This window comes from Lithobates pipiens, unplaced genomic scaffold (assembly GCF_037356315.1).
Source record: "Lithobates pipiens isolate NorthernLeopardFrog02 unplaced genomic scaffold, aLitPip1_a1.2 Scaffold_19, whole genome shotgun sequence".
In the NCBI taxonomy this organism is placed as follows: Eukaryota; Metazoa; Chordata; class Amphibia; order Anura; family Ranidae; genus Lithobates; species Lithobates pipiens.
In genome coordinates, this window is record NW_027507764.1 from 561,273,110 (window position 1) to 561,286,862 (window position 13,753).

The 13,753-nt window shown below is 44.9% G+C and overlaps 2 protein-coding genes across 5 annotated transcripts in view; one reads left to right on the top strand and one right to left on the bottom strand.

Annotated features, from left to right (window-relative positions):
• The window catches only part of CYRIB (CYFIP related Rac1 interactor B), a 252,104-nt gene that overhangs the window by 206,056 nt on the left and 32,295 nt on the right, over positions 1-13,753 (bottom strand). The gene's annotated exons all lie outside the window — the stretch shown is intronic.
• On the top strand, positions 567-8,602 carry LOC143997633 (uncharacterized). The gene is made up of 2 exons (XM_077493335.1): positions 567-1,108; positions 6,578-8,602. Exon 2 carries the CDS (start codon positions 6,782-6,784, stop codon positions 8,060-8,062), a length of 1,281 nt encoding a protein of 426 aa, XP_077349461.1. The 5' UTR covers positions 567-1,108; positions 6,578-6,781; the 3' UTR covers positions 8,063-8,602.

Below are 13,753 nucleotides of genomic sequence, written 5' to 3' on the forward strand. Positions count from 1 at the left end.
AGGCATGTTGAGTCCATGGAATATTTTATATTTTGCCACAAGTTGCGGGAAAATTACAAACTTTTTTTTTTTTTTTTTTTTTTCACAAAGTTGTCACTAAATGATATATTGCTCACGCATGCCATGGGCATATGTGAAATGACACCCCAAAATAAATTCTGCTGCTTCTCCTGAGTACGGGGATACCACATATGTGGGACTTTTTGGGAGCCTAGCCGCGTACGGGTCCCCGAAAACCAAGCACCGCCTTCAGGCTTTCTAAGGGCGTTACAGTTTTGAAGGCCATAAAATGCCAAGATGGCACAAACCCCCCCCAAATGACCCCATTTTGGAAAGTAGACACCCCTAAATTTAGGGGTACACTAGTGAGACTAGGTAATAAATGGCGGGTGCCCTGAAACTATAAAAAAATAACTAACCAACCAGCGTCACCTGTAACAGTTATATGGTGATCACTGGTGAAAGGGTTAACTAGGGGGCAATCAGGGGGCTTTATGCGGTAGTATATGGGGGTCCCTGGCGCTATAAAAAGCTGCGGCGAACCTAAATACCTACTTGCCTGTAAGGATTAAGGTATATGTTGAAACAAAATGGTTGACCTTATGTCTTACTAATTACTTGTATTTCTCTCTGTAAAATAAGGATTCATCATCTTTAGTCACGTACGCATAAGGAGAGGCCGCATCAGCCCTAAAAAGCAGTCTACGCCCAGAAGATTGTCTTATCAGCTGATAACACCCGGAGAATTGTCTTTCCTTTGCAAAAATGTTGTTTTTTTTACATTTGCTGATGTTTGCCCTTTTCTGTCTATAAAAGATGTAATAAACAAGCCTCAGAGACACAGTCAGTCAGAGACAGTCAGAGTTAACGACGGACTTCTGAGCAGAAATACTGAATATCTCCGTGTCTCTTTGCTTGGATAAGAACTCTAACTAACAATTGGGAAACGGTAACATAACCTGACAAATAGGTGACTTGTTGAGGTCACACCTAACATTTCTGGCGCCGCGAACACGGACTCGCTGAAGAAACTACAAGAGGCGAACGAACATAAGGACGGAACGAAATGGTCGGGCACATCAAAGAACCACAGACAAATCCTGCGCAGGTAAGAAAAGCTTTATTTTCTTATAAACTCTGTGCTTCTTAGATTTGTGCCCACCTGATCTGTCTGAATTGTTCTTCAGGTAAACACCAACCTCTGTAGTAAGCGGGTCTTGAACTTAATATTTTGGCTTATGTTACCGTTGTTTCTTGTCTGTCTACTTGTCATCTGTCTGTTGTGAATGAGATAAGCTCTGTTTGTATGGTGTGAATTGAAACATATATCATCCCAATGGGTAACGGAATGCGCCCTTAACTCGTAAGAGTACTTTGGGGGTCCGACACTTAAGTTTGATATAGGCTTTTTGATTCATGAGCCTAAAAACGGGTTGAAAGTATAAGTCCTGACTGCCTCAATAAAGCAGGAATAAGAAACGAATGCTGAGAGATTCCATGGTAATGGGAAGGGATAAGGTCTCCACAAAGTCCCGGAGACCTAGTCATATGTGTTTGGCCACCAAAAGGGAATGCTTGTATATGTTGTAGCTGTCAGTCTGGTCATAATATTTGTCAGTTGGCTAGCATATAAAGTAATTCGATCTCATATAGGAGAGGTTTTTTAGTATTTTGGCACCCTAGGAGGAGAAGGCAACGAGACACTTAGTAAGTGATCCAAACGCCACCTAGGCAGGACTGTCAAAATGGGCCAGACACATGGTAAACCCCAGGAGGAATCTCAGAAATGTTATGCTGTTAAAGACATAATTACAATGTTGTATGGGAAGGATAAGGCACAGGGCACAAATAGGATTCTCAAGAAATTTGGAATGGATGGAGAAAATGGATTAAGTGTAGAAGGTTGGGAAGAAATAAAGAAAGACAGACAGGGAGAGATATTGCAGAACAGATGGGTATCACAAATACAATGTTTAATTAAGGTTTCCAACAGGGCTAAAGAGGAGGGATGGGAGTATTGTCAGGAAAAGGGTGGATGGGATATGAAGGTCCGACACAAAAGTCTTCCTTCTGCTCCCGGCGATAGGGTAAATACGGGAGATACTCCACCTCCTTATAACACTACCACACCAGGTAATGAAAGACCAAAACTTTATCCTTCCTTAAGAGGAAGAGGATGGGTATGCCGAGTATGCGGTACCCAGAACACAGACTGGGCACAGGAATGTGTACATTGCGGCGCTCAAAGACCAGAGCCCCTAGCTCCAGTCCATAGTCGGACTAGGGTAATACAAGTAAATAATCCAAATGCGGGTCAAGCAGGACAGCCACCTACAGTGACTCGACAAGTCGTTCTGAGGACATGGACACCTTGGTCGGCTGACACTCTTATGGCATTAATACAGAATGCTCCTGATCCCGTAGCAAAACCTGCCGCATTCTGTAGATTCGTGACACAATTACTAGACACACATGAAGCAACTTGGCAAGATGGGGAAGATATATGTAGACATAAAATGACACTAACGATGTTTAATCAATTTATGAATGAAATTGCTCCACATAGACCACAAGGGGATCCTACCACAGATCCACCAGGAGTACATCCCCGTCATATAGACTCTAGACCCCTGTTTATAGCTCAGTTACGAGAATTTTGCCAAGGGAAACAGCAGGAAAGGGGTTCGACAGCGCCCATAAAACAGGCCCCAGGTCAGACTGTTACAGAATTTTACCTCAACATGGAAAGCATGATGGCTGACGAAGGTCTAGATTTAGCCTTACCCGTCACCATTAGGGCTTTCAATCGACAGTTTATGGAAGGACTAGTACCCCAAATAGGTGACAAACTGAAGGCATGTACTCCCGAATGGAGAGCCATACGGGACAGAGGAACATTGTTGCAGAAAGCACAAGGCATAGAGGCTGATTTAGCAGAAACTAAACCCAGAAGGACACCGGGAGTTAACACTGTTGCCCGGGTCAATGAAGGAGGGAATTCCTCCCGTAAACCTCTTACCTGTTATTACTGCAACAAGGTGGGACATATAAAAAGAGACTGTAGGAAAAGGATAAAAGACGAACAGGAAGGAAACACAGACAGAGACACGAGGGACTACAGACAGAGGCGTACCAATGATAGGGACGATCCGACCGCATGACTTGCCCCAGTCCTAGCTGAATCAGAGAACAAAATGCTCCACATGTTGATGAAGGTGGAAGGTAAACATATTCCTTGTTTGGTTGACACAGGAGCGTCACGCAGTCTGTTGTCTGATTCAGTAGTCCCTCCACACATGACGTCCCGTGACACCATACCCATAAGTGGTTATGACGGACTCCTGACTGATGCCCCACTGACTAAACCTTTAAAAGTAAAGATAGGAAATCACATGTTTTTGTCACGCTTTTTGATTTCCAGAGGAGCTCCCACTAATTTATTAGGAGCAGACATTCTTCAGAAAATAGGAGCGAACATTACTTATCACCCAGATGGCATGGTCACCCTAGCAATAGGAGATGACCCAGAGGGTATAGAAATCTGTAGTAAAATACAATGCTTGGAAGAAGAACCAGAACCGTCCAATACGCCCTCACCGGAAATAGACCAAATTCTGTCTAGCCTTCCGGAAGGGTTATGGGAAACACATCCAGCAGACGTTGGGCTTCTGCCCATACCCCCGGTTACTCTACAGCTGATTCCAGGAGCAGTTCTCCCTCAGCAGAAACAGTACCCACTCAGTGTGCCCCAGGAAGCAGCTATAGAACTACAAGTGGAGGCTCTACTTAAAAGTGGAGCATTAAAAGAAATACAATCACCAGCCAATACCCCATTGTATCCAGTTAAGAAAAAGACATTGGGGGATGGCCCAATAAGGTATAGGATGGTACAGGACTTAAGGGCAATAAACAAAATATTGGCCCCAATAACGCCATTAGTACCGAACCCGCATACCTTACTGTCAGAAATACCATCAGATAGCTCCTCATTTACAGTTGTAGACTTGGCAAATGCTTTCTTTTCTGTACCCCTGGCGGAGGAATGTCAACCATGGTTCGCGTTCCGCCTTCGAAACCGTCAGCTAACCTGGACACGCCTACCTCAAGGAATGGCGCATTCGCCAACTCTATACTCACAAGCCCTGCAGACAGTGTTAGGAGAATGGCTACCGCCTGACACTTGTGTATTGTTGCAATATGTAGATGACCTATTGTTATGTTGTCCGGATAACGATACTTGTTTAAAAGCCACTCTCTCATTGTTACAATTCCTGGCTGAAAAAGGGTGCAAGGTGAATAGAACTAAGTTACAGGTATGTCAGAAAAAGGTTGTCTTTTTGGGCCACTGTATATCCCAGGGTACTCGACATCTCACTGAAGACCGAGTCCAGGCCATAAGACAAATGAATATCCCACGCAATTTTAAGCAACTTCGTATGTTTCTGGGAATGGTATCATATTGTAGACAATGGATACCACATGCCAGTTCTCTGATGCAGCCATTATATGATTGCTTGAAAATAGTACCCTATGTACTCACAGAAGCAGGTCATGAATCTTTTAGCACCTTAAAAAGGTTACTGATTTCGGCACCTGCGATCGGGATCCCTGATTATACCAAAACATTTCATTTGTACATTGCTGAAATCACGGGACACGCAACAGGGGTGTTGACACAACAACACATCAAACAAAGGCCGGTAGCATACTTCTCGGCGGCTCTCGATCCTGTCTCTAGAGGATCACCGTCCTGTGTACGAGCAGTTGCAGCAGTGTCAATTATCATTGACAAATCCTCAGAAATTGTCTTAGACAATCCTGTAGTGGTACATACCACACATGACATACACGCCATCTTGTCACAGGTCCAACCAAAACACATATCAATGGCGAGGCAGCTGCGTCTGCAATGCACTTTGCTCCTACCCCCCAATGTTACCTTTCAGCGATGCACTTCTTTTAACTTAGCACAGCTTTTACCATTACAGACAGATTTGACAGGGGGGAGTAATGATGATAATGGTGTAGACACAGCACAAGATACTCAGGATTCTGACACACTTTCATTTCATGACATAACATCTGATGAACACGATTGTTTTCAACTTATGGAACAAGAGATCACGGGGTTCCCACATGTCACAGACATACCCATTACAAATGCAGAACACACACTGTACATAGATGGTAGTAGATTTGCCGATGACAAAGGTAAATATCACACAGGTTATGCTGTGGTAACGGACACACAGGTAATTGAGGCAAAGTCACTACCAGCACACATGTCGGCACAAGAAGCGGAACTAACCGCTCTAGAGAAAGCCCTAGAACACTTAGAGGGACAAGAAGGGAACGTTTACACTGATTCCGCATACGCCTACGGTGTGGCACATGATTATGGCCACATATGGAAAGCTAGAGGTTACCTTACAGCAGCAGGCACACCTGTTAAACATGGTGAAGGAATCAAAAGAGTCCTGAACAATCTTCAAAAGGTTATAAGAGTAGCCATCATGAAGATAGCGGCACACACGAGCGCAAAAACAACTGAGGCAAAAGGAAACGCATTTGCAGATTTAACTGCAAAGAAGGCAGCTCTAGGGGAAGTAAGCCCTGAGACCTTAGCTACGGTACAGGTGAGTATGCCCGAAACCACATGGCAGCAGCTAATGGAACTACAGGAACAAGCAGGGGCTATTGAGAAGGACCGTTGGGTTAAGGAGGGAGCTGCACCAGGCCTTGACAATGTATGGAGAGAAGGAGACAAAATATGTCTACCCGCTTCTCTATACCCCGCAATGGCAGCGGCTGTTCACTTACCCACTCATGTCAGCTCCAATTCTATGTATAGGATTGTAAGCCAAGGATGGCTAGCCCCTGGATTCAGTAGTACTGCAAGGAACTACTGTGCTGCATGCCAAATCTGTCTGATTAATAACCCAGGACAGAGAGTGAAAACCCCACGTAAACATCAGGTCCGGGCCCAATATCCCTTTCAGAGACTGCAGATTGACTACATACAAATGCCTAAGAGCGGCCCCTTTGAATTTGTTCTCGTGTGCATCTGCCTATTTTTCAGGCTGGTCCGAAAGTTATCCTGTGAAATCAGCTACGGCAAAAGCCACCGCCAAGAAACTGATTACTGAGCTGATACCTAGGTTTGGTCTCCCAGAAACAATAGAATCAGATAGGGGGACACATTTCACGGGAGAAATAATGCAAAATGTGATGGCAATGTTAGGGGTTCAACAAAGTTTTCATACTCCTTACCACCCACAGAGTTCAGGATCAGTAGAAAGAGTAAATGGTACAATCAAGCTGAAAATACAAAAAGCTATGCAGGAGTTGAATAAACCATGGCCTGAGTGCCTACCCTTAGCTTTGTTCTCTATTAGGTACACCCCAACAGGAAAAACAGGGTTATCCCCATATGAAATACTGTTTGGAAGTGCACCTAGATTAGGTTTATATTTTCCTCAAAGTATGCAATTACAATGTGATAGTTTAACTACGTATGTAATACAGTTGCAACAACGTCTGACTAAAATCCACAAGAGTGTGTATTCTTCTCTTCCAGACCCTAATTCTGTCACAGGTACACACGATCTACAACCAGGAGACTATGTGTATGTAAAGAAACATACCAGAAAGACACTGGAACCAAGGTTTGAAGGTCCTTTCCAGGTGCTATTGATTACAGCAACCTCAGTGAAATTGGAAGGGAAACCTACCTGGATCCACGCTTCTCATTGTAAAAAGGAGCCAGTTGGCAAATGACAACATGTATCTTTTTATTGTTTCAGTAATCCTGGCTAATAGTTTGGTTACCTCACAGAATAAAATACACAAGGATGAAGGATTTTCTAAAAAAATGTTATTACTGAAGTTTAAATATGCTTATGCCCAGAAGTCAGGATATGAGAAATGTTGGATTTGTAGCAAATTACACCCCAGCACAGCAAGTATACCACTGATGGCAGTTCCTATAAACTATACTGATCTTGCTAACAGTAGCATTAACATAATTAGAACAAATACCAATGAGACAGTAATGTTTAAGTCAAATGGTCTCGCCTTTTCCCCTGATTGGTGTTTCAACCTAGGGAACACAACGGGAGGAAATGGAGAATGCCAAGACAGCAAGTTTAATTTGTCCATTGTCATATTAAATGGAAGCTTCTATCCCAGTAATTCCAGCACACACCAGACATTATCTGACTTCCTCACTAACATTGTGGATAATAATGTTAGGTGGTTAGTATCCAACTTATCCCTCTATGGATACACCTCTCGTTATAGAAATGATATCAGTTCAAGATCAGTAGCTCTAGGAAACAATATATACATCTGTTGTGAGGATAAATGTTATACTTGGATACCTAGAAAAGCTCAGGGATGGTGCTACCTCGCAAGTTTAGTACCAGTAATGGGAGTAGTAGGTGATGAACGAGGTGATCACCTATTAGAAGCTAGCATGCATCCTAGATATCCCCTCAGGTATCGTAGTAAAAGAGAAATATTCCTGAAGAAGGACATGGCATGGGCTTGGTTCCCGTCCTGGACAGGATGGGGTATAGACTTAATGAAACGACTAAATAACTATACAGGAATTATTAATGATGTTTTGGAGAAAAACTCTGATGACATTACTAAGTTAAATCTGGAGACCAGAGCCATCAGACAACAATTAGAATTACATGAATTAGCAATTGAAAGTATGAGTGCAGCATTGACAGGACTCTGTGAAACTACTGAGGACTATGAGTGCTGTACTTGGATACATAACACCAGCATTGAGGTACCTGATTATTATGACATCATTGCACAACACCGTACGGAAGTAAAGAATTTACAAGAGAAGGCCCGAAATATTGGTCGCGACTGGGATCCGTTTGGTGGAACTTTTAGTTTCTCAGGGTTATTCTCTTGGGTTAAGAAGGCAGCAATGACGATTATAGTGGTGCTCTTATTCGTATTTTTCTTTTATGCATGCTTTAAGTTGTTTATGTGCTTTTGCAAGAAAGCCAAGGTAAATGATGCGGAAAAGATGGAACTTTTGTGAAGATAGGTAGATTTAGTTTCTTGACATCACCCATCTGTCAGAAAAGCCACTCTTCCTGAATTTTAGATGTTGGTACTGTCCAGGGGGATGGGTGTATACCCCTCTGACAACTCGCGGTCAGGGAGAGTACTCTGGATATAGGCTGACTAGAACTTGTTCAGGTGGACCCAGGGCAAGAGGGAGGGGTGATGTCAAAGGGGGAAATGTAAGGATTAAGGTATATGTTGAAACAAAATGGTTGACCTTATGTCTTACTAATTACTTGTATTTCTCTCTGTAAAATAAGGATTCATCATCTTTAGTCACGTACGCATAAGGAGAGGCCGCATCAGCCCTAAAAAGCAGTCTACGCCCAGAAGATTGTCTTATCAGCTGATAACACCCGGAGAATTGTCTTTCCTTTGCAAAAATGTTGTTTTTTTTACATTTGCTGATGTTTGCCCTTTTCTGTCTATAAAAGATGTAATAAACAAGCCTCAGAGACACAGTCAGTCAGAGACAGTCAGAGTTAACGACGGACTTCTGAGCAGAAATACTGAATATCTCCGTGTCTCTTTGCTTGGATAAGAACTCTAACTAACAATTGGGAAACGGTAACATAACCTGACAAATAGGTGACTTGTTGAGGTCACACCTAACATTGCCTAACTAGCGTCACCTGTGACACTAATACAGCGATCAGAAAAACGATCGCTTATTAGGCTGGGTTCACACTGGAGCGATGCGGGAACGCCACGAATGCGCGGCGGGTTCCCGCATCGCATGCCTCCCGGCGGCAGTTCACACTGCCCTATGCGAACTGCTGGGAGTGTCAGTGAAATGTTACTGACACCCCCAGATCAGTTCGCATATCGCAGTGCGATCTGAAAACTCGGATCGCATGGTGTGAACACCCATGCGATCCGATTCTGCTGCGGGCCAAAAAAAGGGTCCCGTGCGAATTTGCGGCGGGTGCGGCGGGTGTGGCGGGTGCGGCGAATGGCTGAACTCGAATCGCACAGAGATCGGATGTGATTTGCACTGCAGTGCGGTGCGAATCACATCCGTTCTCAAACCGCTGCAATCTGAACCCAGCCTTAGTGACACTGGCGACGGGGGGTGATCACGGGGTTAAACCTTTATTGGGGGGGTTAGGGGGGTACCTTAGAACTAAAGGGGGCTAACCCTAACTGCCCTAACAGTTATTAGTCACAAATGACACCCGCCGGGTGATCAGGGGGTTAAACCTTTATTAGGTAATAAATGGCGGGTGCCCTGAAACTATAAAAAAATAACTAACCAACCAGCGTCACCTGTAACAGTTATATGGTGATCACTGGTGAAAGGGTTAACTAGGGGGCAATCAGGGGGCTTTATGCGGTAGTATATGGGGGTCCCTGGCGCTATAAAAAGCTGCGGCGAACCTAAATACCTACCTGCCTAACTAGCGTCACCTGTGACACTAATACGGCGATCAGAAAAATGATCGCTTATTAGGCTGGGTTCACACTGGAGCGATGCGGAAACGCCGCGAATCCGCGGCGGGTTCCCGCATCGCATGCCTCCCGGCGGCAGTTCACACTGCCCTATGCGAACTGCTGGGAGTGTCAGTGAAATGTTACTGACACCCCCAGATCAGTTCGCATATCGCAGTGCGATCTGCAAACTCGGATCGCATGGTGTGAACACCCATGCGATCCGATTCTGCTGCGGGCCAAAAAAAGGGTCCCGTGCGAATTTGCGGCGGGTGCGGCGGGTGTGGCGGGTGCGGCGGGTGCGGCGAATGGCTGAACTCGAATCGCACAGAGATCGGATGTGATTTGCACTGCAGTGCGGTGCGAATCACATTCGTTCTCATAAACCGCTGCAATGTGAACCCAGCCTTAGTGACACTGGCGACGGGGGGTGATCACGGGGTTAAACCTTTATTGGGGGGGTTAGGGGGGTACATTAGAACTAAAGGGGGCTAACTCTAACTGCCCTAACAGTTATTACAGTCACAAATGACACCAATGCAAAAAAAAAAAAAAAAAAAAAAAAAATGACATTGGTGTCACTGTGACTGGGGGGCAGGGGTAATTGGGGGGGTGATCGGGGGGTAAAGGGGGGGTGTGAGTGTGCCTGGCATGTTCTACTGTGTGTGTAGAGTGTTGGTGCAACTCACCGATCCGCTCTCCTCCGTGTCGGAACGGAAAATACCGACACGGAGGAGAGAATACATCACTTCCTCTCCTGTGTTTACATTACAGGAGAGGAAGTGATGTCACGGGGGATTTCCATTCGTCGAGAGCGATCGCGAGGGGGTGGCCATGAATGAATGGCCGTCCCCTCATCCCTGATCTCTCCCGAACGAATGCCGACCGCCGCAGGCACCGGGGGGGGGCCCGATCGGGCCCCCCACCCGCGGGCAGGCATGGACTTATATATACGCCAATATGCCTGCCCGTGCCATTCTGCCGACGTATATCGTTGTGCGGCGGTCGGCAAGTGGTTAAAGCGTCGCCTATGGGGATTTTTTAAGTAGCGACGTTTGGCGCCATTCAACGGGCATGTGCAATTTTGAAGAGTGACATGTTTGATATCTATTTACTCAGCATAACTTCATCTTTCACTTTATGCAAACATTGGGCTAACAAGTGGTTAATAATAGAGCTTGCAGTCAGTAGTGTTAGGAGATAGTGCGTGCTGTCTGCGTGCTCTGTACCCAGTACATACCGCTATAATATAGGGCAGGCCCCTACTTTCAAACATCCAACTTACAAACATCTCCTACTTGCAAACGCAAGGAGACAGCAGCAAGTGAGATGAAAAAAGATGGACGACAAAACAAATTATACAGGGGTGATAACCCTTCCCTATGTTTTCCAAAAAGCTTAAAGATAGTTTTTTTGACTGGAGCTACACTTTAAAAATGTACCGGTTGAAAATGACAAACAGATTCAACTTAACACAACAAACCTACACAGTCCCTGTCTTGTTTGCACCGCCTGTATACTGCTGTTCTGAGTATATAGGGCCTGGGGGCCACACGCATTTCCTTTTTTTAATATGGGTACGGGGTTCCCCTTAATATGCGTACAAGACCCAAATAGGCTGGTAATGGGCAGGGAGGGCTACCCATGCCATTTTTCTCAATGATTTTCAACCATATTGCAGGAACCAGATATAACATTAAAACCGCAAGCAGTTTTAAATGGTGTTATTTCCGTTTAATGTCATTTTGTGCAGGGACTGTTCTAAACACGGGAAACACGTGGCACTTCACAGGCATACTACAGACACCCTGCAGGCACCATATTTAAAGGAATATTTCACTTTTCTTTTTCACTTTAATCGTCATTAAAATCAGTGCTCCCGCCAAAACGGTAGTTTTTAAAACTTTTTTTTGCAGTGACCCATGTCCCCTGAGGCAGGAGGCAGGTCGCCAAACCCTTTTTAGGACACTATCTTGCATATTAGCCGTTAAAATGAGCACTTTCCAATTCGAACGTTCGAGTCCCATAGACTTCAATGGGGTTCTAACGTTCGTACCGAACGCGGGGGTCGTTCGCAAGTTCTGGTGCGAACCGAACCGGGGGGTGTTCGGCTCATCCCTAATGCACATCAGAGAATTGTTACAGTTGTAGGAATTTTGCAGGGCATGTGTAGAGTAAATTCTATTACTATGGTCATTATGGTAAATAGATCTCGAAGCCTTTATCCTGCTTTTCAGCACAGCATAAAGATGAAGCACTACACAGGTCTACACATCTCATTGTCTCCAGCGCTCAGAGATTGGAGACAGAACTCTAGTATTGTGTAAATTTACAGAAGGAGAACAAGGAAAAATATAAAAAGAAGCCAGTTCTTACATAAAACATCACAAATGGAACATTTTCATTTGTGTTCAAAGTCATCTGTTCTGCGACCAGCGCATGCATGAGAGAAATAGGCAGATTTGTTCGGGAGGAAGATGGAAGACAAGACTATATTCCCTGCTCATCAGTCAGCTATTGCTGATCCGGTACTGCCTCTCCAAGACTGCTGCCCTAGGCACTGGCCCTCTAAGGGCCCATAGTGATTTGTTCAGGAGGAAGATGGAAGACAAGACTGTATTCACTGCTCATTCATCATCCATGGCTGGCTTGGTGCTGCCCTCTCTCAGTCAGCTTCCTTAGGCACTGGTCATTGTCATTACTTTAAACCCAGTAAACTGGAATTAAACTTGGAAAGAAGGCACCCCAAGGTGGTAGCCAAACATCTTGCAGAGGTACCTTGGGAGCCTCAAAATCTAGGGGCTCTATCATACAAATACAGACTTTATTTCCTGAAGTCAGAGTTCTCAGGGGTTGGCTGGGCCAAAGCCTCCTTCCTTCTGCTGGGGACCCCCTTAAAGAGGAAGTAAACCCTGTTTATTTATTTTTTCAATTATAACATTCAGTAACTCATTAAAAGTGATAATTGAAATCGCCCCTAAACGAGGTCTGTAAGAACCTTATTTCGGGTGTTTGTCTTCTCTTGATTTCCGGGTATTGACCGCACCATTATTAGTGATGTTTGTCGAATCAGTTCCCTGTGTCACTTCCGCCCCTTACTATGTTTCCCTTAGAAAATATTGCGCATGCGCTGTAGCGCCCTACGGTGCTACGGCACAAGAACTGCTTCCTTCCAATGTGTCTCTGCCTCCACTCCCCTGTGTGACGTCTTGTTCAGTCACAAGGGAGAGTATCAGGAAGACGAGAATCATTGCAGCATCACGAGACTTCTCCTCTGTGGCGTTCAGAGGGAAAGCTCGCTCACAGTAATTTACCAACATGCAGGAAATACACAAATGGCACAATTTACATGCCGTTAATGAAAGAGCATACTGCGCAATCGCGCATGACGTCATTGACGATAAAAAGACGATTTACATTGAAACGACACAAGCTGCCTGTGTTATCTACTATCTGCTAATATTAAGTTGACTCTAAGGGTTTACAACCACTTTAATAATAACTAAAGATCTACATAGAGTAACTGTGACCTCCTTCCTCCTGCTGTTGACCCCTCTAGTGATAACTGAAGATCTATATAGAGGAATCAGGACCTCCTTCCTCCTGCTGGTGACCCCTCTAGTGATAACTGAAGATCTATATACAGGAATCAGGACCTCTTCCTCCTGCTGATGACCCCTCTAGTGATAACTGGAGATCTATATAGAGGAATCAGGACCTCCTTCCTCTTACTGGTGACCCCTCTAGTGATAAGTAAAGATCTATACAGGGGAATCAGGACCTCCTTCCTCTTGCTGGTGACCCCTCTAGTGATAAGTAAAGATCTATATAGGGGAATCAGGACCTCCTTCCTCTTGCTGGTGACCCCTCTAGTGATAACTAAGGATTTAAGGCAGGTCAGAAGGGGCAGTTGCCCTGGGCCCTGTCATTGTTGTGGGGCCCAAAGAAGCTGCCTCATACTTGCCTAATATCCCAGTTTATAATCCCTTGTCCCTTGAAGATTTAGACCTGTACTGTGTCCCAATATCTCAGTGTGAAGTGCTGTTACTAATGCTGTCCAGCTCTGCCCTATTGCTGTGCCCCTCACTACATACTTGCCAAAGATTTCCAGCTTTGCTCTACATGATTCAGAACTTGCCTCAGTGTACTGCCTCCTAACTAATCCCATCTCCCCACCACTGCCACTGATCACAGGAGTCCTAGGATCCCTAGGTGCTTTCTGTCTATTGATGGGTCC

Coding starts and splice junctions, on each gene's coding strand:
- LOC143997633 (XM_077493335.1), top strand. CDS start 6,782: ATGTATCTTTTTATTGTTTCAGTAATCCTGGCTAATAGTTTGGTTACC.